The sequence below is a fragment of the Macaca fascicularis genome, chromosome 11, assembly GCF_037993035.2.
Source record: "Macaca fascicularis isolate 582-1 chromosome 11, T2T-MFA8v1.1".
Lineage (NCBI taxonomy): Eukaryota > Metazoa > Chordata > Mammalia > Primates > Cercopithecidae > Macaca > Macaca fascicularis.
This window is the reverse complement of record NC_088385.1, coordinates 108368550-108389166: the sequence shown is the minus strand read 5'-3', so window position 1 is coordinate 108389166 and position 20617 is coordinate 108368550. Positions and strand designations below refer to the sequence as shown.

Sequence of the window (20617 nt, the reverse complement as noted above, 5' to 3'; positions counted from 1 at the left end):
ATAAATAAGGCTTAGTAGAGCGTAAGCTAAAATAGGTATTCTACAATTAGAAAACAAAAACTATCTAGGTATTACAACTATTTAAAAACTATTAAATGATGATGACTCCATTTTTAGATCATGCCCCCCCCCTTTTTTTTTTTTAAAAGACAGAGTCTTACTTTGTCACCCAGGCTGAGGGCAGTGGCGCAATCTCCACTCACTGTGACCTCCCCCTCCCAGGTTTAAGTGATTCTCGTGCCTCAGTCTCCCAAGTAGCTGGGATTACAGGCATGCGCCACCATGTCCAGCTAATTTTTGTATTTTTAGTAGAGATAGGGTTTTGCCATGTTGGCCAGGCTGGTCTCAAATTCCTGACCTTAGGTGATTCGCCCGCCTCAGGCTCCCAAAGTGCCGGGATTACAGGTGTGAGCCATTGCGCCTGGCCTAGATCATTCTTAAGTTCTCCCTCATAGGGCATCCAAACCTATTTCCATGTAACTTTGATCTATGTGGACTAGTTCTACCCTTTAAAGTCACAAAGAATAAGTAAACAATTTCCTTCCAAGCCCTCCATTTACATTTTTTGTTTTGTTTTGTTTTTTGGGTATTTTTTGAGACAGTCTCACTGTGTCACCCAGGCTGGAGTGCAGTGGTGCGATCTCGGCTCAATGAAACCTCTGCCTCTGGGTTCAAGCGATTTTCATGCCTCAGCCACCCCAGCAACCGGGACTACAGGCCACCACGCTCAGCTCATTTTTGTATTTTTACTAGAGACAGGGTTTTGCTATGTTGGCCAGGCTGGTCTTAAACTCCTGGCCTCAAGAGATCTGTTCATCTCGGCCTCTCAAAGTGCTAATGTTACAGGTGTAAGTCACCACGCCAGCCCCATTTTACATTTTTAATGACAGCTTTCACCTCTACCTCCATTAAATTCCTTCAGCCATTCTACATGGAAATAACTATTTCTCTCTCTCTCTCTCTCTTTTTTTTGATACGGAGTCTAGCTCTGTTGCCAGGCTGAAGTGCAGTGTGGAGATTTCAGCTTACTGCAACCTCTGCCTCCACAGTTCAAGAGATTCTCCTGCCTCAGCCTCCCGTGTAGCTGGGACTACAGGCATGTGTCACCATGCCCAGCTAATTTTTATCTTTTTAGTAGAGATGAGGTTTCACCATGTTGGCCAAGATGGTCTTGAACTCCTGGCCTCAAGTGATCCACTTGCCTCGGCCTCCCAAAGTGCTGGGATTACAGGCATGAGTCACCGCACCCAGACCCCTATTTGGGAATTTTAAATGGAGAAAAGAGTAATCCCAACACAGACCCAGAGTTGACAAGACATATGTGTATTTGAACATATATATAAGTGTATGTCTGTATTTCATCTAATCCCCCAAGCATTAAGATAGGTTCAAAACAAAACAAAATAACAAATGTAAGCCTATTCCTAGACTGTTGATAGAATAGGCCCCTTCTTTCTTTTTGAGACAGAGTCTCGCTCTGTCACCTAGGCTGGAGTGCAGTGGCGTGATGTCGGCTCACTGCAACCTCTGCCTCCCACGTTCAAGCAATTCTCCCTGCCTCAGCCTCCCGAGTAGCTGGGATTACAAGCACCTGCCACCCATGCCTGGCTAATTTTTTTGTATTTTTAGTAGAGATGGGGTTTCGCCGTGTTGGCCAGGCTCATCTCGAACTCCCGACCTCAGGTGATCTGGCTGCCCGGCCTCCCCAAGTGCTGGGATTACAGGTGCGGGCCACGGTGCCCAGCTGGCCCGTTCTTTTAAACTAGGAGAACTACAATTCTTACCTGTTCTCCTAGAGACTGATCCAAGAATTTGGAATGCAATTGATGGCAAGAAGCGAGAGAGATACTTTTCATCTGTGAAAAGAAAATGGACATTGGTAGACAAGACAGACATAGGACATTTCTGATTGTTTTTAAAAAACTAAATAACTGTAATACAACTAACGTACTGGATTTTGCTCTGAATGACCACCTGTATAGATTTGGAGAGGAAAGGTTCATGACCAGAAATTGTGTAACTGCTCCCTTCTACCTGCCCTAAGCATTTCATCCTAAATAAATGGGATAGTTTCACAGTCTGGGGAGAAACAGGTAATAATCCTCTACTTTTTTTTTTTTTTTTTTTTTTTAGAGTCTCACTCTGTGGCCTGGGCTGGACTGCAGTGGAGTGATCTTGGCTCACTGCAACCTCTGTCTCCTGGGTTCAAGCAATCCTCCTGCCTCAGCCTCCCAAGTAGCTGGGATTACAGGCGTCTACCACCACAGTTGGCTAATTTTTTGTATTTTTAGTAGAGATGAGGTTTCGCCATGTTGGCCAGGCTGGTCTCGAACTCCTGACCTCAGCTGATCCACCCACCTCGGCCTCCCAAAGTGCTGGGATTACAGATGTGAGCCACTGCACCCGGCCAATCCTCTACATTACTAGTAGGGCACTTTGCAACAGTCCAGTATTTTTTTCTTCCTCTTTTCTTCCCTTCTACCCTCCACTCATTCAATATTTATGGGGTTCCACTATGAGTGAGAAATTGTGTTAGGACCTAGGAAACCAGAGACACATATATCATGGCCCCTAACATTTTCTTTTCTTTCTTTTTTTGAGATAGGATCTCGGTCTTGCCCAGGCTGGAGTGCAGTGGCATGATCACAGCCCACTGTAACCTTGACCTCCCCAGGCTCAGGTGATCCCCCTGTGTCAGCCTCCCAAGTAGCTAGGACTACAGGGGTACACCACCATGCCCAGCTAATTTTTGTATTTTTTGTAGTGATAGGTTTTCGCCATGTTGCCCAGGCTAGTCTCAAACTCAGCTCAAGTGATCTGCTCACTTCAGCCTCCCAAAGTGCTGGGATGACAGATGTGAGTCACCATGCCTGGCTTGGCCCCTGACATTTTCATGAACGTGATCTCATTTACATCAACAAGGTTATTAGGAGGCAAGACAGACAGTATTAATCTTATTTTCCAATGCTGATAAAGAACTTAAACATTAGCTGGGCGTGGTGGCACGCGCTTGTAATCCCAGGTACTCAGGAGGCTGAGGCAGAAGAATCCCTTGAATTCAGGAGGCGGAGGTTGCAGTGATCCGAGATCACACCACTGCATTCCAGTCTGGGTGACAGAGTGAGACTCCATCTCAAAAAAGGAAAAAAAAAATAAATAAATAACCTAAACATATAATGGAAGATGGGCATGCTAAATAAGCAAATTAAAAGTCTAACTACACTAATGGTCTAAAAATTATCTTTGAAAAAACCCTGGCCTTGAGAGTGACCCCTCTCCAGTGACTAATATTCCTATTGATTCACCTGTACAACAAATTGTTGGTTGGAAGAGTTTCTCCCAAGGGCTGGCTCAAAGATAGTTACATGAACCAGAAGGAACGTCTTACAGTCACGAGGGAAGGAAAAGGTTTGACAGAAACCTTACCTTTTGGTCAAGGTCACTGGCTAGGAACTTGATTGCTACAGGTTCTGGGAGGTTTCTTTTAGTCTTTTTGGTATTCCATTTTTGAATAAGCTCCTCTGGCTGGCAAGAGGCAAAGAGTAATCCAAAAATCTGGGCTGCTGTGAGCCACACCCAGTTGTGTGGATGTCTCAGGTGAGAGTGCACATGACCTAAGGAAACCAAAAAGCATTCACGGATGTCAAATGGCCTTCCTGATTGTTTAGAGGTAAATATGACGAAGTGAAGCATTTACAGAGTATTATGTGTTTGGAGTGGGGAACCAAATATGAACAAAATAGGTCAGTGGCTGGGAAGTGGGGGCAGGAGATGAAAAGAGATTGGTTAATGTGTACAAAAATAGAATTAGATAGAAGGAATAAGTTTCATGTTAGACAGCACAGTAGGGTGACTACGGTTAACACTGATGTATTGCACATTTCAAAATAGCTGGAAGATTTGAAATGTTCCCAACACAAAAAGATAATAAGTTCAAGGGGAAGGATATTCTCGTTACCCCAATTGGATCACTGGACATTGTATGCATGTATCAAAATATCATAGATACCCCATAAGTAGGTATAATTAGGCATCAATTTAGAAAAAGACAAATAGTCCTTGCTTCCCAAAAGCCCACAGAAGCTAGAGAGAAGTGAGGTGGAAGAGGCACTGGAAACGACTAAAAAACCAACTCCTAGAGTGGTTAAATGACTCTACTGGGGTACAAACAGACTAGTTTCATAAGAACTAGTTTCAGATTCAAGGGAGGTAAGGTGACATTAACAGTTACATTTTCTTTTTTTTTTTTTAATTTTTCTGAGACAGGGTTTCGTTCCCATCGCCCAGGCTGGAGTGCAACGGTATACTCTTGGCTCACTACAACCTCTGCCTCCTGGGTTCAAGCAATGCCCCTGCCTCAGCCTCCTGAGTAACTGTTACTCAGGCACTCACTACCACACCCAGCTAATTTTTGTATTTTTAGTAGAGACAGGGTTTCATCATGTTGGCCAGGCTGGTATTAAACTCCTTAAGCGATCCACCTGCCTCAGCCTTCCAAAGGGCTGGGATTACAGGTGTGAGCCACCGCGCCTGGCCAACAGTTACATTTTCTAAGGTAATATAAGTATGTATATAGGTATAGGCTTGTTTCTAATCAGTAGAATTGGTGGCTCCAAGTAGCTGCCTGTAAAGCTATCATCTACTTACTGAAGGTTTTCTATATGCCAGGGACAGGGCTAATTGTGTTACATGTATTATCTCATAACAATTCTGTGATGTTGGAATTATAATTTCTATCTTACAGATGAAGAAACAAGTGTTCCAGAGAGGCTGTGTGACATGCTAAGCTATAACAGGCAGAGCCAGGCCTGGGCCCCAGCTTGATCTGACCTTCCAACTCTTAATTCTTCAGCATTTTTGGCTACATGGCCATTCTCCATACGCCGTACTCAGAAAGTATTTTTTGTAGAGATGGGGTTTTGCCATGTTGCCCATGCTAGTCTCGAACTCCTGAGCTCAAGCAATCTGCAAGCCTCACCCTCCCAAAGTGCTGGGATGATAGGCATGAGCCACCATGCCCAGCCCAGACCCTAACATTTTCATGAACATGATCTCATTTAACCATCAACAAAGTTCTTAGGAGGCAGCACAGACAGTATTAATCTTATTTTCCAATGCTTATAAAGAACTTAAGCACATAATGAAAGATGGGCATGCTAAATAAGCAAATTAAAAGTCTGACTACACTAATGGTCTAAAAATTATCTTCAAAAAAACACTGGCCTTGAGTGTGACCCCTCCCCAGTGACCACCACTCCACTGAGCCCCAAACTTCCCCTTCCCTGCTGTATCTCTCCTCTGTGTAAAGGAAAAAGAAAAGAAAAAAGTTTTAGGCTGGATGCATGCCTCATGCCTGTAATACTAGCACCTAGTTGGGAGGCCGAGGCAGGTGGAGGTCAAGAGATGGAGACCATCCTGGCCAACATGGTGAAACCCTGTCTCTACTAAAAATACAAAAATTAGCTGGGTGTGGTGGCACGCACCTGCAGTCCCAGCTACTCAGGAGGCTAAGGCAGTTGAATCGCTTGAACCTGGAAGGCAGAGGTTGCAGCGAGCTGAGATCGCACCACTGCACTCCAGCCTGGCGACAGAGCGAGACTCTGTCTCAAAAAAAAAAAAAAAAAGTTTTATAATGTGGGTGTTGGGGAACAGGATAGATTAACCATGTCATATCTCAGTTTTAGTCTTTGCTGCTATATTTCATAGACATATTTTTACTTTTGATCTATACGAATCTTTGTAATAATCTGGCCATGTTGCAATGAAGCCACACCTGAGTAGGTCATATGGTAACCTTGTTATTTCTCACAAAATCTGAGTTCTGGCTCTTAAACCAGGTGAATACTTTATTTCATTTAACAACAGACCACATAAGTCTTGGTCCTGGCCAGGCGCAGTGGCTCACGCCTGTAATCCCAGCACTTTGGGAGGCCGAGGCAGGTGGATCACCTGAGGTCAGGAGTTCAAGACCAGCCTGGCCAATATGGTGAAACCCCATCTCTATAAAAATACAAAAATTAGCCGGGTGTGGTAGCATGTGCCTGTAATCCCAGCTACTTGGGAGGCTAAGGCAGAAGAATCACTTGAGCCTGAGAGGCAGAGGAGGTTGTAGTGCGCCGAGATTGTGCCATCGCCCTCCAGTCTGGGTGACAGAGCAAGACTCTGTCTCGAAGAAAAAAAAAACAAAAGAAAAAAAAGAAGTGGTTCCATAAGATTATAAAACAGTTTGGCACTACTCATTAAAAAAAAAATACACACTGTATTTTTACTGTACCCTTTCTATGTCTGGCTACATTTTGATACACAAAGACCCTGTGTTACAAATGCCTACAGTATTCAGTACAGTACATGCTCTACAGGTTTTTAGCAATAGGCTGGACCACATAGTCTAAGGGTGTAATAGGCTATACCATCTAGATTTGTCTAAGTATACTGTTAGGAAGTTCAAACAACAAAATCGCATAACGACGTATTTCTCAGAACGTATCTCTATTGTTAGGTGATGCACAATTGTGTGACAACTTGTGAAATCATTTAGTAAATAATGGCATATGTACATAACGGACTACTATATAGCTATTTAAAAAGATATCTACTAGGTGTGTTATAGATAGTAATATGCTTACTCAGGTACAAACAGGATATCAAAGTTTATATGGAACTAAACAACCTCTCAAAAAAAACCCCTATGCCTATTGAACAAAAGAAAGACTGGATGGAAATATAGACCACAAGTGCATATATCAAAACAATACATTGTACACCATAAATATATAGTTTTTACTTCTCAGTTGTACCTGAGGGAAAATAAATAAATAGGAAAAAAAGAGACACATATCTGAAATTATTAACTACCAAACAGGACTTTGAGAATTTTTTCACTTCCTTTTATTTCCCCAGAATAAATATTCTTTCTTTTATAAATGAAAAGTATTACTTATGAAATCATAGGTATGTTTTTTTTTTTTTCAGAAGGGAATATTTTCACTGTAATCACTCTGAAATAACCTTTTAAGTTTTTTCTCATGCACTCTTTTCCTGACATTGTATACTTTCTGAAGTATTCATATTCGAATTTCTCAAATCTACTTTCAGTAATTCTATGACAACAAATGTATTTGTTTTTAGATTTAAATAAAAAAGGAAAACTTACTCCAGATTTTACTCAAAGTCTCAGTGGGTTTGGTAAACTGAATAATATTACATTCCTTGATAAGTTTAGTTATCAGTGTAAGAAAATTAAACAGAAGGCGATCTGCAGCTTTTTCTTCAGTTTCTTCCATGATCTAAAAACAAGACAGATGTAAATCAATATAAACAACAATCTGAAAGTATCTGATGGACATTTTTACTCCAGCATGTAAATCCACCCGTTTCAGAACCTCTCTTGGCACTCCTGACATTGTGGGCCAGATGATCCTTTGCTGTGGGGGCTGCCATGGGCACTGTAGGATGTTACCAGCATCCCAGCTCCTCTATGTTCTAGACGCCAGTAGCAACTCCACCCTCCAGTTGTGACAATAAAAAATGTTTCCAGACATTGCCAAATGTCACCTGGGGGGGCAAAATTGCCCGAGTTGAGAACCTTTGATCTTCATATACCATGAAGATACTTTAATTCTAATCTCCCAACGGGCCCCCCCCTTTTTTTTTTTGAGTCAGGGTCTTGCTCTGTTAGCCAGGCTGGAGTATAGTGGCACGGTCCTCCTGCCTCATGCCTCCTACAGGCATGCGCTACCATGCCTGGCTATAGCGCTCATTTAAGTTCCAACTACACCGAATTTTTGCTTTTAGGATAAAAGACACTGTTTGAACACAAATATTTAATCAGTTAGCTATAAATATAAATATTTAACCTATAAGCTAATATCTAATCTGTTAGCTACATCACCACAAGTAAAACTCTAAGTTAGAAAAGTTGTATTCCCTAGCAAATTACTTACATCTTTAAAGTTTTCAGGATCAATTTCCTTTTCAATCACAGGAAGGACCGTTCCAAGTCTTTTCTCAAAATCAACTCCTTCACTTTCCACAAACAAGCCACAGATCAGGGCAGCAAGCTGTCTATTTAAGCGCTACCAAAAATAAACCACAAGACAATGTCAAGAGAACTTGGGAGGCCTTTTCTGAAACTGTAAAACAAAGGTGGGCATTATTTTGTCCTCAACATTCAGAGACAATATACATTTCTTTCTGATGCCAGAAATCAGTAAATTATGAGGCTTTGATGGCCAATATACAAAACGTGGGGAAATTTTTACACTCAAGAATAACGTTTTAAAAAGAGGCATTACTATTATCCACTGAGTACTTTAATATTTTTTTTTCCATTTTCAATGAAAAGGAAATGGAAAGAAGTCTCATGCCCACCCCACATTAAGTGGGTACGCAACAAGTTACTCATTAACACAGGGCATGTGTTGTTTATGTTTCACAAAGATGGGCCAACAATGATGGTGGAAGAGGTACCAAGTGGATAAAAGGATGAAAATTACATTTCAGAAATCGAATATGTAAAATTGGAAACAAAGGTATTCATCATTAGGAGCTGGTTAAGTAATTTATGATACATTCATGTAGCGGAATACTTTCCTAACAATAACATAGTACAAATACAGGTGATTTTTATATTACTTTCTATAACTTCTTACACTTTGGGAAACTTTAAGAATATACTATTTGCATAATCAGACAAAAATAACACTATGTGGAGAAAAAAACCAATTCAACAGTGTATAACATATATTCTTACTTAAACTATGATCCCCAAAGCTAATACTTGTCACTGAACTGTGACTAACAGCAATGCACACCTTTTTTGCTCCAAACCAAGTGGTAACCATATCAAACAGCCAGTCTTTTTTCTCGAGGCTGATTTTACCAAGTAGGGACTTGATGGTCATGGATGCCATCTTTTTGCATGTGGCAGAGTCATCATTGATCGTCATTAGACAAAGAGGGATAAAGAACATTCCACAGTTCTCATGGAGCAGCCCCTAAAAGAAAAGAGGCATGTGTGAGCACTCAGAACGGAATTCCTACAGATGCTCTAGCAAAGGGGGACTGAGGACTTCCGGGGGTCACGGGGCTTATCTCTGGGGTCACAGTACCTGAGGGAATGTGTCAAAGAGATAGGCGATCATTTCCAAGGTGGACTCTCTCCCGGTCTCATGTTCGTAACTAGAGGAAGGACATTAGGTGGATTTGTTAGTATCTTCTAAATTTACCAATAATTATTAAAAAATGTAAAATGTTGTATCAAGGTGTCAGTTTACTTCTTTAAAAAATGGAAAATGTTCTGTTTCCCTACTTTTAATGCTTGTATATATCCATTAAGCTACCATTGTGCAGTTTTAAATGCAATTGTGTCAGATTTCAACATTCTCCTAAGTGGACTCTTAGGACAATCAACAGTTAAACTAGGTTGAAAAGCAACTCAGAGAAAGGCTATATGAAGCCAAGCACAATGTCTGATTATCGAGTTAATGAGTCATATAACAATATGCTCAGAGAATGCACCATTATGCTTAGGCCTCGTCCTTTTTAAGACAGCCGCCATGTTAAAGTGAAAGAAGAAACTGCCCTCTGCCCGTTGTTGTTAACAGCTAAGCTTACTTCAGTTGGGCGAGCATGAATTCCAAGTTTGGTCTCAGTTTGTCACCCAGGGGATAGTCAAGAATATATTTCAGAAAAACCTGGAACAAAAGTCACACAGATGATTATTTGGACCTCGTCTCCAGTATTCCTGTTTCCTAAGCTGCTTTCTGGAACTCATTGGTAGGTTATAAAAACTTTCAAGAATGGCAATCAATCAGGCTTTCCAATGGACTCCAGCTAAATCTGCCTATAACGTCAATACCAGCTGTGACCTTTCATTTCTCCCACCATTTATCTGGTCCTGCCCTATGGTGCCTGACAGAGGCAAGTCCTGGCCCGCCACTGGCACTGTGGTTTAAGACTTCAAATCTAAGCCCACAGGTTGGAAGCTGATCTCTCTGTGACAGGTGGTGACAGGTGTGCCACAGTATGGACTGTGGTCCAACCTGGTATCTCCCCTTCAACAAGAGTAACAACATGGTGATAATATCAATACTGATAATGCGTTTACTATAAACCCTCTATGTGCCAAGCACTGCGTTGTGTCTCTCAGTTAAATCTCATCATTCCCATAGGAAGTACGTGATAATAGCCCACTTTCTAGTTGAAGGGAATAAAGTTGGTACAGAGACAATAAGAAACTTGCTCAGGTGACACTGCCAGAATTCCATGCCTAGTCTGTGTCCAAAGGCTGCACTTTCAAACCACTGTAGTATCTAGCCTCCTTTATCAATAAACCGTGAGAACTAAGTGACATCATTCAAGTTTCCAAAGCCTGCTTTTCCCTAGCCATAAAATGGGGATACTGTTTCTTCTGAAGGGTACTTGTAAACAGAGGTCATGCATTTAAAATGCTAGGCACACAGCTAGTGCTTAATAGTAGTTGACCCTTCTTCTTCCTAATAGTAGCCAAGCAATTATTTCCAGAGACATGCATCTTCCCTTCCTGGCCTCCTCAGCAGCCCAAATCCACCTGCAACCCTGAGTTCCTATTTCCAACTTAGACCTTTCCACCTCCTTGGGCACAGTATGTGCTCATAAAATTAGATATTGACAGATGTATAGATACAAACCTGATCCTGTCACTCCTCTCCCTAAGGATTTAAATAGCTCCTTACTATTCTTAGAAAAAGCCCTGCCGGGCGCCGTGGCTCACGCCTGTAATCCCAGCACGTTGGGAGGCCAAGGTGGGTGGATCACGAGGTCAAGAGATCGAGACCATCCTGGCCAACACGGTGAAACTTCATCTCTACTAAAAATACAAAAATTAGCTGGGCATGGTGGCGGGCGCCTGTAGTCCCAGCTACTCGGGAGGCTGAGCCAGGAGAATCGCTTGAAAATGGGAGGCGGAGGTGGCAGTGAGCTGAGATCGCACCACTGCACTCCAGCCTGGCAACAGAGCGAGACTCCATCTCAAAAAAAAAAAACCAAAAAAACAAAGCCCAAAATCTTTAACAAGACCACAAGGGCCTGCCCAACCTGGCTCCCCACCCCTCAATTCACTTACCTGTGTTGAGCTCCTCAACCGAGCTAACCTCTCACTCACCTCAAGCCTCTACTGCCCTCTCACCGGTAAAACTAAGCCTTTTTCTTCCTTCAAATTTTGGCCGGCCTGTCAGTCCCCAGAAAAGCCTCCCCTGACCTCCTGCACCAGGATGCCCGAGTCTCAGCATAAAGCACCAACATGACACAAGGTAGTCTTCAGAATTCAGCCAATGGTGACACCTCTGTCAGACAGACGCGGCAGGGCCCAGCCCTTGCTATGGGGATAAGTGCTCTCTACAAACCTGTCTGCACTGGACCCTGGCAGGTTCACTTTGTGCAGAGACTGCCAACTTGGATACTTTCCGCATGACATCATCGATTTCTGGGACCAACAGCTTTCTTGATAAAATTGCCTAAGACACAAAAGACACACTCATTTCATGTGTTCTGCTGCAGATGGATGGAAGCAGAATTGACGCTAAAGCAATCACAGGAAATTTTCAAACATAGTAAAGTAACTTCAAAAGAAAAAGGATACACACTTAAGCACAAAGAACACACAACACTTAAACGCACACTTCAAATTGGTAAAAATTGTGAATTTTTAAAAATGGTGGGTTTTATGTTATGTACATTTTACTACACTAAGAAGAAAAACATATAAATAAAAAGATAATACCTGTATTTGTACAGAATTCCCTGGAAATGTTAATACAGAGCTCACATTTAAACATTTTTCATAAGCAAATGTTTGCCTGTAATTGACCCACCAAAATCATAATAATCTTTACAAATTACTCAATTTCAGAAGTCTACAGCTAATCAAAACACCATGATCCATGTGTTCAAAATACCTGCTGTGAAGCTCATAAACTGTAACAGTCAACATTCTGGTGACACCATACCTTCAGAAGACCAAAGGCAGTGGCTTGTCTTGAAGTATCGTAAATGTCCTCCTCAGCATAGGCCAGTAGAACTTGGAGCTGTTTTTCAGTTATCTGGTAAGACTTGACTTTCTTGACAAGTATGGTCACACACTGCGAGTTACAATAGTGATGTTAACAGCCAGCACATCCCAGAGTTGGGATCCAGTGAAATGACAAGGACTTAACACAACACACAAGTATGCTTTTCCACATAGGATGCCAGCCCTCTAGCCTTGGCAAATTGCTCTGGAAAAAATTCTGGCCATAACCACAAAGGGCAATGGGGAAAACTAACTTTGATGTTAATCCTGGTTCTAGTTTTTTATGAGCCAGGGTCTCGCTCTGTCACCCAGGCTGGAGTGCAGTGATGTGATCATCGCCCACTGCAGCCTCTAACTCCTGTCAAGTGATCGTCCTGCCTCAGCATCCCAAGTAGCTGGGACTACAGGGAGACATCACCATGCCCAGTTAATTTTTTTTTTTTTAATGTAGAGACAGGGTCTCGTTAAGCTGACCAAGCTGGTCTTGAACTCTTAGGTCCAAGCAGTCCTCCCACCTCAGCCTCCCAAAGTGCTGGGATTATAGGTGTAAGCCACTGCATCCGGCTCCATCCTGGCTTTTTCCAAGTGCAAGTGAAGACATCTCACCTTGAAACAATTGACCACCAGGTGGAAGTTCTGGCCCCTGGCAGCCCCGAGCTTTGCATAGTCCTTCAGCAGAAGGAAGAGGTGTTTTGTCAGCTGCTCTGCTTTTGTTTCTATGGAAGGTAGCGGGAACCTCAAGACCCAGATGAGGCATTGTAGAGCACCCGTGATCACCTGAAAAAAACAAAACAAAACACCACCAACTTGTGATGTGACCGAATCCAACAATCCAGCACCTGAGGCTATGCAGACTCTTTAAATGATTGTGCTGAATAAATAAGATGCTAAGCCCAGCCCACTCTGGAAGAACTGTGCCCAAAATGTAAGAAGACAAAGACATTTCCATTTCCTGGTTGTAGAAGAATTTATTGTTTATCCATAACAATGGATCCTTATGATGGTAGATCATAAGGAAATAAGAAAAGGCACCATATTCTTTTCATAATTTAATCTTTGTTTAAACATTTTTGGGCTGGTCTTGAACTCCTGGGCTCAAGCAATCCTCCTGCCTCAGCCTCCCAAGAGCTGGGGTCACAGGCCCGAGCCACCAAGCCCGGCCATATTTTTAACCTACTGATAGGGGTTTATGGAGGTTATATGATTTGGATAGGTTGGTCAATTTTACAATTCTTTTTGGAAAAATACATCTTAAATGACTTTTATGTTTTCTAGAATGGTACTTCAATGTAATCTACCCTTACTAAGCTTGAATTAGGTATACAAGGCACTCTACTGGGTATTATAAATACAAAGATAAAAAGGATACTATCTCTGCACTTACGCAGCAGATGGTTAACTCAGAAATTAAGCATAGGAACAACTGACTAACAGTTCATATAGTTCAGTGCTATTGCAAAAGATATGGAAAAAGTGTGCTGAGCTCCCTGAACCTCCAAGGCCAAACCTTTGAAAGCACCTGGATCAGCTAGTTCAGCTCTATCTAATAATACCTGTGCTGCTCTGGCTGCTGAGAGCTCCTCAGTAGGCTGGATTAAGACACAGAAGAGCGAGCTGGGCAGTCAGAAAGATGTTGGCTTACATCCCAGCTCTGCAACTGATGACTCTAGAGATGTTACTTAACCTCTTGGCACCTTCATCTGTAAAGCAGGTGATATGAGAAAAATGGGACCTGTGTAGGTATTGGAGTCTGACAGACCTAGGTTCATAGCCTAGACCTGTACTTAGACCCTCGCCCTAATTTTCTCATTTATAAAACAGAAATAGTAAGAATATATGCCTCAGGGAGGGTTGTGAGGATCAGAAATAATGTTCTTCGGATTCACAGCATGGAGCAGTCATAGTAACAAAGGTGACAATGATGATGACTGGTAAGGGGACAAAATCCTTCACCCTCATGAAGTTGTGAGGATCAAATGAAATACTTAATGTACCTAGGAGGGCTTTTAAAACTGTTAAGTCTATCCAAATTTATAGAATTAGTAAATTGGGAAGTGATTTAATGTAGCAAATAGTGGTGGTTCATGATGTCATAAATCCCTTTAAAAACTCAATCATCTCGGCCAGGCACAGTGGTTCACGCCTGTAATCCCGGCATTTTAGGAGGCCGAGGTGGGCGGATCATCTGAGGTCAGGGGTTCAAGACCAGTCTGGCCAACATGATGAAACCCTGTGTCTACTAAAAATATAAAAGTTAGCCGGGCATGGTGATGTGCGCCTGTAGTCCCTGCTACTTGGGAGGCTGAGGCAAGGCTGAGGCAAGGCTGAGGCAGAAGAATCCCTTGAACCTGGGAGGTGGAGGTTGCAATGAGTCAAGATCACACCATTGCACTCCAGTCTGGGTGACAGAGCTAGACTCTGTCTCAAAAAAAAAAAAAAACAAAAAACCCACCAACCAACCAAACAAAAAAACCTCAATCATCTCATAAAGCTTGAGCCCAAGCATAACCATTAGGTATTCTGCAAAACATAGTTCCTCTGAAGGAGAAAATGCTCCAGTGCAGAGTGCAAACCGATGCTTACCTTCACATCCATGGAGCCCAGGCAGTCTATGAGGAGAGACACAAAAGGATCCAGCATTTCCAGGACATGCTCACTTGAAGACTTGATCTTGGAAGTCTTCAGACTCAGATGCAGCAGCTAACAGAGTTCAGAAAGATATTTCACATTAGTTGCCCATTAGACCAGATGAGTTAGGTAAATGTGAAATGACCTTTAGAGAAAAGCAAATGTTAAGATACTTCTATTTGAAATGATAAAATTTTTTTAAGGAATGACAAACTGCCTGAGAGGGTCTCAGTAAGTCAAGGTGAGAGCTTGCTGTGCAGCTGAGATGCTACGTCTGTTTACCAGAGTCCATTTTCTCAGGATCTACTGTGATTCCAGGCACTGGCTCAGTACGCAGGACATGGCAACAACCAGGATGGACATGGTCTCTGCCTTGATGGATCTTAGGCAGACTCTAAGGAAATAATGACATGTACAGGTAGGGTGCTTTGAGAGTTCTGTGGGAATCTGGTAGAGCAAAGAGTGGGTGGTGAGCTCCTAGGGCAGGAAAGAGTATGGTGACTTTCTAGATGGGGAGGGAAGCCACGGTGGCTGGAACGTGTGTTAGAAAAGTGCGAGTCAATGAAGGGTTTTAAAAAGGAAATGATCAGATTTGTTCTTTTAAAAGCTCACCATCTTTTATTTCATTATTATTACTGTTATTTATTTAGAGACAGGGTCTCACTATATTGTCCATGCTGGAGTGCAGTGGTGCAATAATAGCTCACTGCAGCCTCAAACTTCTGGGCTCAAGTGATTCTCCCACCTTACCCTCCTGAGTAACTAGGACTACAGGTACATGTCATCACACCTGGCAAATTAAAAAATAATTTTTTTTTTTTTGTAGAGACAGAGTCTTGCTATGTTGCCCAGGCTGGTTTCAGACTCCTCTCCTCAAGTGATCCTCCTGCCTTAGCCTCCCGAAGTGCTGGGATTATGGGTGTGAGCCACCATGTCTGGCCACTCACCGTCTTTTAAAAAAATTCAAAGTAGTTCAGAGGGGCTCATGGGCAAAGCACTAGTAAGACCTTAATACATATTAGAGCAGAATCATTAATTCTGGGACAGTTACATCTTTTAATGTAAGTGCTGGAAGAGATAAATAGTAAATGGACCAATGCACCTGTAAAAAAAAAAAAATCTAAAATGTATTTACAGTAAGGCATTTCCAATGGAAGTGAGCAGTGCTAGAAATTCAACAGAAGGCCGGTCGTGGTGGCTCACGCCTGTAATCCCAGCACTTTGGGAGGTCGAGGCAGGTGGATCACCTGAGGTCGGGAGTTCAAGACCAGCCTGACCAACATGGAGAAACCCCGTCTCTACTAAAAATACAAAATTAGCTGGGGTGGTGGCGCATGCCTGTAATCCCAGCTACTCGGAAGGCTGAGGCAGGATAATCGATTGAACCCGGGAGGGGGAGTTTGCAGTGAGCCGAGATCGCACCATTGCACTCCAGCCTGGGCAAAAAGAGCGAAGCTCTGTTTCAAAGAAAAAAAGAAATTCAACAGAAGATTAAAAGGTGCAGACTCCCTGAAAGTAGCAAGCCTCATTTTAAGGTTAATTCTTACCCGAAGCCCGGATTCAATAAATATGTGCATGTTGGTTTTCCTGCTCACAACAGCTTTCTGTCCGCCTCGAACTGGAGTTGGGGGAAGCAGAAGGCAGCTCTGGGGTGGCAGACGTGGATCTGGTGCTGGGGCTACTGGATTTCTGTCAATCACGTGACATGAGAAGAGGGGAAAGAACACTGTCAGCTGCATTCCAAGAAGTCACAGTGGCCCTTCTAAAGTGACGACAGCCCAGCACTAAATAATGTGCCATTTGCTCGGGTTTTGCACCCCCCCACCCCCCAAACCATGAGACACAGAAGATTATTAGGCTATTGATTAAGGTTACTAGGACAATATATTTACATTAAGATCAACAGCAGGACACTCCCTTGTTCGATTTCTGAAAATAAATGCCAATGAGTCTCTCTTAGACCACAGAAACAAAAGGAAGTTTACTAATATATAAGTTTTTTTTTTTTTTTTTTACTCTGTTGCCCAGACTGAAGTGCAGTGGTGCGATCTCGGCTCACTGCAATCTCCGCCTCCCGGGTTCAAATGATTCTCCTGCCTCAGCCTCCTGTGTAGCTGGCATTACAGGTGCCCAGCACCATGTCTGGCTCATTTTTGTATTTTTAGGAGAGACGGGGTTTCACCAAGTTGGCCAGGCTGGTCTCAAACTCCTGACCTCAGGTGATCTGCCCACCTCAGCCTCCCAAAGTGCTGGGATTACAGGCACGAGCCACCGCACTCGGCTTTTAAGATACTTTAACATCTTTTAAGGTCTCAATCTCTGTTTAATCAGAATACAAGATACAGATTTTAAATCTATCCTATCTTTGAACCAATAAATCTTTAAAACAAAATGGTATCAGAGAAATGCCAACATAATTGTCTGCTGTCACAGCTACCTCATTTATGAGAAAATCTCATGTTGAAATGTACCACACCATAAAGTACCATCTGAGAACTCAGGTGGATACAATTTTATTTTTTACTAAAGCAAAGTATTAAAACAACCCACAGAATGGCTTATCAGACGCAGAGACCTAAATGACAGGTTTTTTTTTTCCAACTTACTTTTCTTTCTCTGTTAACAGGGGAAGATTTTCACTGATCAAACCATAACTGAGTAATAGAATGGATTCAGCCGTCATTTCCTGATTTACGATTAATCCCACTGTGATTCGGCGTAAAGTTTCATGAACTTTTCGAGCCAGTTTCAAACTTGTGGTATTTTGTAAGATCTAAAGGCAAAACACAAATGTCATGCTGAGATGACACAGAAATGCATTTTGATTTGTCATAATGGTGGTTTTCTTTTACATATTGGATTTCTAATATATGTTTGGCTTTCTCCTAATTAAAAAACATTCTTAACATAATTTCAAACACAGATATAACATATAAGGTGAAAGTGACCTATACTCTCAACCCCAGGAAGAACCACTGTGCAGGCTTGTGAGCCTCGGGGTTTCCTCCACTCCCTCCCTGTTCTCTGCTGGTGAGGCCTCAGGGCACAATGCCAGAGATCTGAGACTTCTAAGTTAACATCAACTCTCCTGGTACATTAACAGGAGTAACTTAGAGGCGGCAAACACACACACACACACAAAATCAACAAAATGTATTCAATCCTCATAGGAAACCACGAGAATGAAGTGCTGCCGTGGCCAAGCCTCAGGGTCTGATATCAATTATTGGGCCAAATCAGAGGAACCTAATGGGAACCAGGATCAGCAACCTCAGGAAATACTCGGTGCTTCAGAGTTATTATCTTGCATGAAACATAGTATTAATAAATCTCAATACCTTGGAGGGACTTTGTAATATACATCAGGGATATATGTGCTCTGCTGACTCTTTTTCATCCTCAAAATGTATCTAACATTCTTAGATAAGGCTCAGATAAAACTAAATGCATTCTAGGAGCAATTATGGAGTTCATCTAGCACCAGAACATTTAGACCTAATGTAATTCATGTCAATAGATAGCGCTCTTTGCTCTAGTTTTAATACACAAAACCAATAAATCAATAACATTTACTGACGTTCACCTCTGCAATAGGCACAGAAATCAACAGGAAGGTGGGTAAATTACAGTCCCTGAGCTTCAGGAGGCAGAATGAAACCATGGTAGGAATGTGAACTTGGATCAGAAAGATCTGGAACTAAATCCTGACTTTTCTCTTTAACCATGTTCCTTTCTACCTTTCCAAGCCTGCCAAGCCTGAATTTTCTTACTTGTAAAATGGAAGTACCATCAATCTCACAGGGTGTGCAGATTAGGAGAGAGAATGTAGCAGTGCTTAGAATATAATATGTCAATAAATGCCAGTTTTCTTCCTCTTGGCAACCTGGAAGTGGCAACCTGTGTCCAAAGGCTTTCTAATATCTATTTACTCATAATTAAAATGAATTTTTTGGTAAATGTAAATATACATTTTTAATCGAGACAGGTTCTTGCTATATTGCCCCAGGCTGGTCTCGAACTCCTGGGCTCAAGCAATTCCTGCCGCCTTGGCCTTCCAAAGTGCTGGATTTACAGGTGTGAGCCACCATGACTGGCCTAAAATAAATTCTTAATAAAATTTCAAACACGGACATAACATATAAAGAAATGTTACTTATAACCTCAACCTCAGAGATAAGCACTATGTGGCTTGTGTGCCTCAGGATTTCTTCATGTTCTTAGCTGCCGACTTGACCCAGCTATAATATTCATCTCCACTCAATTCCTGTTGCCTTTCTTTCTCATCTCATGGTTTACATTGGGGACTATGACTTTTGAATCAAAGCACTCACTGGCCATATGGTCCTAGAGCCCTAGCACCTAAGGAAATCATGCATGATCAAGAACAGTGTTTCAGGTTGCCCCGCATCATTCCTTTTAGGAACTCATGAGATTCCAATGCTGTGATCTCCCGAATTGCATTCAAGTCCTTACCTCTTTCAAGGGAAGGATAAGTTTTGTAACCTGATCTTTTCCTACAAACTTGCCCAGGATTTCATAAGAGTCGTAACTTTTGCTTCTTCGTGCTTCCATGACTTTGGAGAGGATCTGCTTTACTTCCTTCTCTTCAGCAACAGCACCAAACAACTCATGGTTAAAAATCTTTGGAAGAAAAAGGACAAATGGCAATAATGTGCACTCAGCAAGATATGCCAACATAAGCAGTTACTGAACAGAGGCCCTGACATGTCCTAATCAAAGAAATGCAGGTTGGACTGGGCTCAAATTAGATGGAAGAAATTTCTTTTAGAATGCACTTGTTTTCAATGGAATTTAGGGATCAATTACTTAAAAAACAAACACATAAGAAACACTTAAAGGTTGATACTAATGGGAAACAAAGAAAAATCCTTCACAGATGTAACTGTATAGACAGTTACTTCTTTTTGATGCACCAAAGAGTAGCTTAATTTCCCTTCAAGAAGTTCTCAGAATCTTTGCAATCTAATTAATTATTTACACTCTAATAACAAATTAAAAATATTTGCAATCTAATTATTAATCTAATTAATTATTTGTTTTTTGAGACAAAGTCCCACTCTGTCACCCAGGCTGGAGTGCAGTAGTGTGATCTCAGCTCACTGCAACCTCCACCTCCTGGGTTCAAGCAATTCTTATGTCTCAGCCTCCCAAGCAGGTGGGAATACAGGAATTTCCCACCCCACCTGACTAATTTTTGTACTTTTAGCAGAGATGGGGTTTCACCATGCAGCCCAGGCTGGTCTCAAACTCCTGGTCTCAAGTGATCCACCCGCCTCAGCCTCCTGAAGTGCTGGGATTACAGGCGTGAGCCACTGTGCCTGGTCTAATGTAAATATTTAAATTGAGATTCAAAATGTTAGTGTCTACATTTTAAAATAAATGAACAAAAACTTATGTGGCAAATTTATTCTCTTCACAATTGTAGCCTCCAAATTAGCACACTATCCAATTTTTTCTTTTCGTTTTTTTTGAGACAGAGTCTCACTCTGTCGCCCAGGCTGAAGTGCAGTGACATGATCTGTGCTCACTGAAACTTACACCTTCCAGGTTCAAGCAATTCTCCTGCTTCAGCCTCCTGGGTAGCTGGGATTATAGGCGCATACCACCATGCCTGGCTAATTTTTGTATTTTTGTTAGAGACGGGTTTCACCATGATGGCCAGGCTGGTTTTGAACTCCTGGCCTCAAGTGATTTGCCCACCTCAGCCTCCCAAAGTGCTAGGGTTACAGGCATGAGCCATAGCATCCAGCCCAATTTTAAAAGTTATTATTAATTTCCCACTGTATTATAAATAAAGCTCCTGTGAACATAATTTATTTCTTAAAAATAGATTCTTAGATGTGACTGAAAATCTTTTCTCATTTCAAAAGCTCTTGATACAAAATGGCAACTTACTTTCCGGAAAGATCATACCAATTG

The 20617-nt window shown here is 42.0% G+C and overlaps 1 protein-coding gene across 1 annotated transcript in view; it reads right to left on the bottom strand.

Moving 5' to 3' along the window:
* UTP20 (UTP20 small subunit processome component) overlaps nucleotides 1-20617 on the bottom strand; it is a 108826-nt gene that overhangs the window by 3614 nt on the left and 84595 nt on the right. Inside the window, exons 45-58 of the mRNA XM_005572002.5 lie at nucleotides 19151-19318; nucleotides 17284-17450; nucleotides 16225-16366; nucleotides 14633-14749; nucleotides 12656-12826; nucleotides 11988-12119; nucleotides 11385-11495; nucleotides 9616-9695; nucleotides 9111-9180; nucleotides 8814-8996; nucleotides 7944-8075; nucleotides 7154-7286; nucleotides 3427-3614; nucleotides 1785-1856 (exon numbers count right to left, since the gene is read on the bottom strand). Of these exons, the coding sequence (XP_005572059.3) occupies nucleotides 1785-1856; nucleotides 3427-3614; nucleotides 7154-7286; nucleotides 7944-8075; nucleotides 8814-8996; nucleotides 9111-9180; nucleotides 9616-9695; nucleotides 11385-11495; nucleotides 11988-12119; nucleotides 12656-12826; nucleotides 14633-14749; nucleotides 16225-16366; nucleotides 17284-17450; nucleotides 19151-19318 (1866 nt within the window). The remainder of the gene's footprint in view (nucleotides 1-1784; nucleotides 1857-3426; nucleotides 3615-7153; nucleotides 7287-7943; nucleotides 8076-8813; nucleotides 8997-9110; nucleotides 9181-9615; nucleotides 9696-11384; nucleotides 11496-11987; nucleotides 12120-12655; nucleotides 12827-14632; nucleotides 14750-16224; nucleotides 16367-17283; nucleotides 17451-19150; nucleotides 19319-20617) is intronic.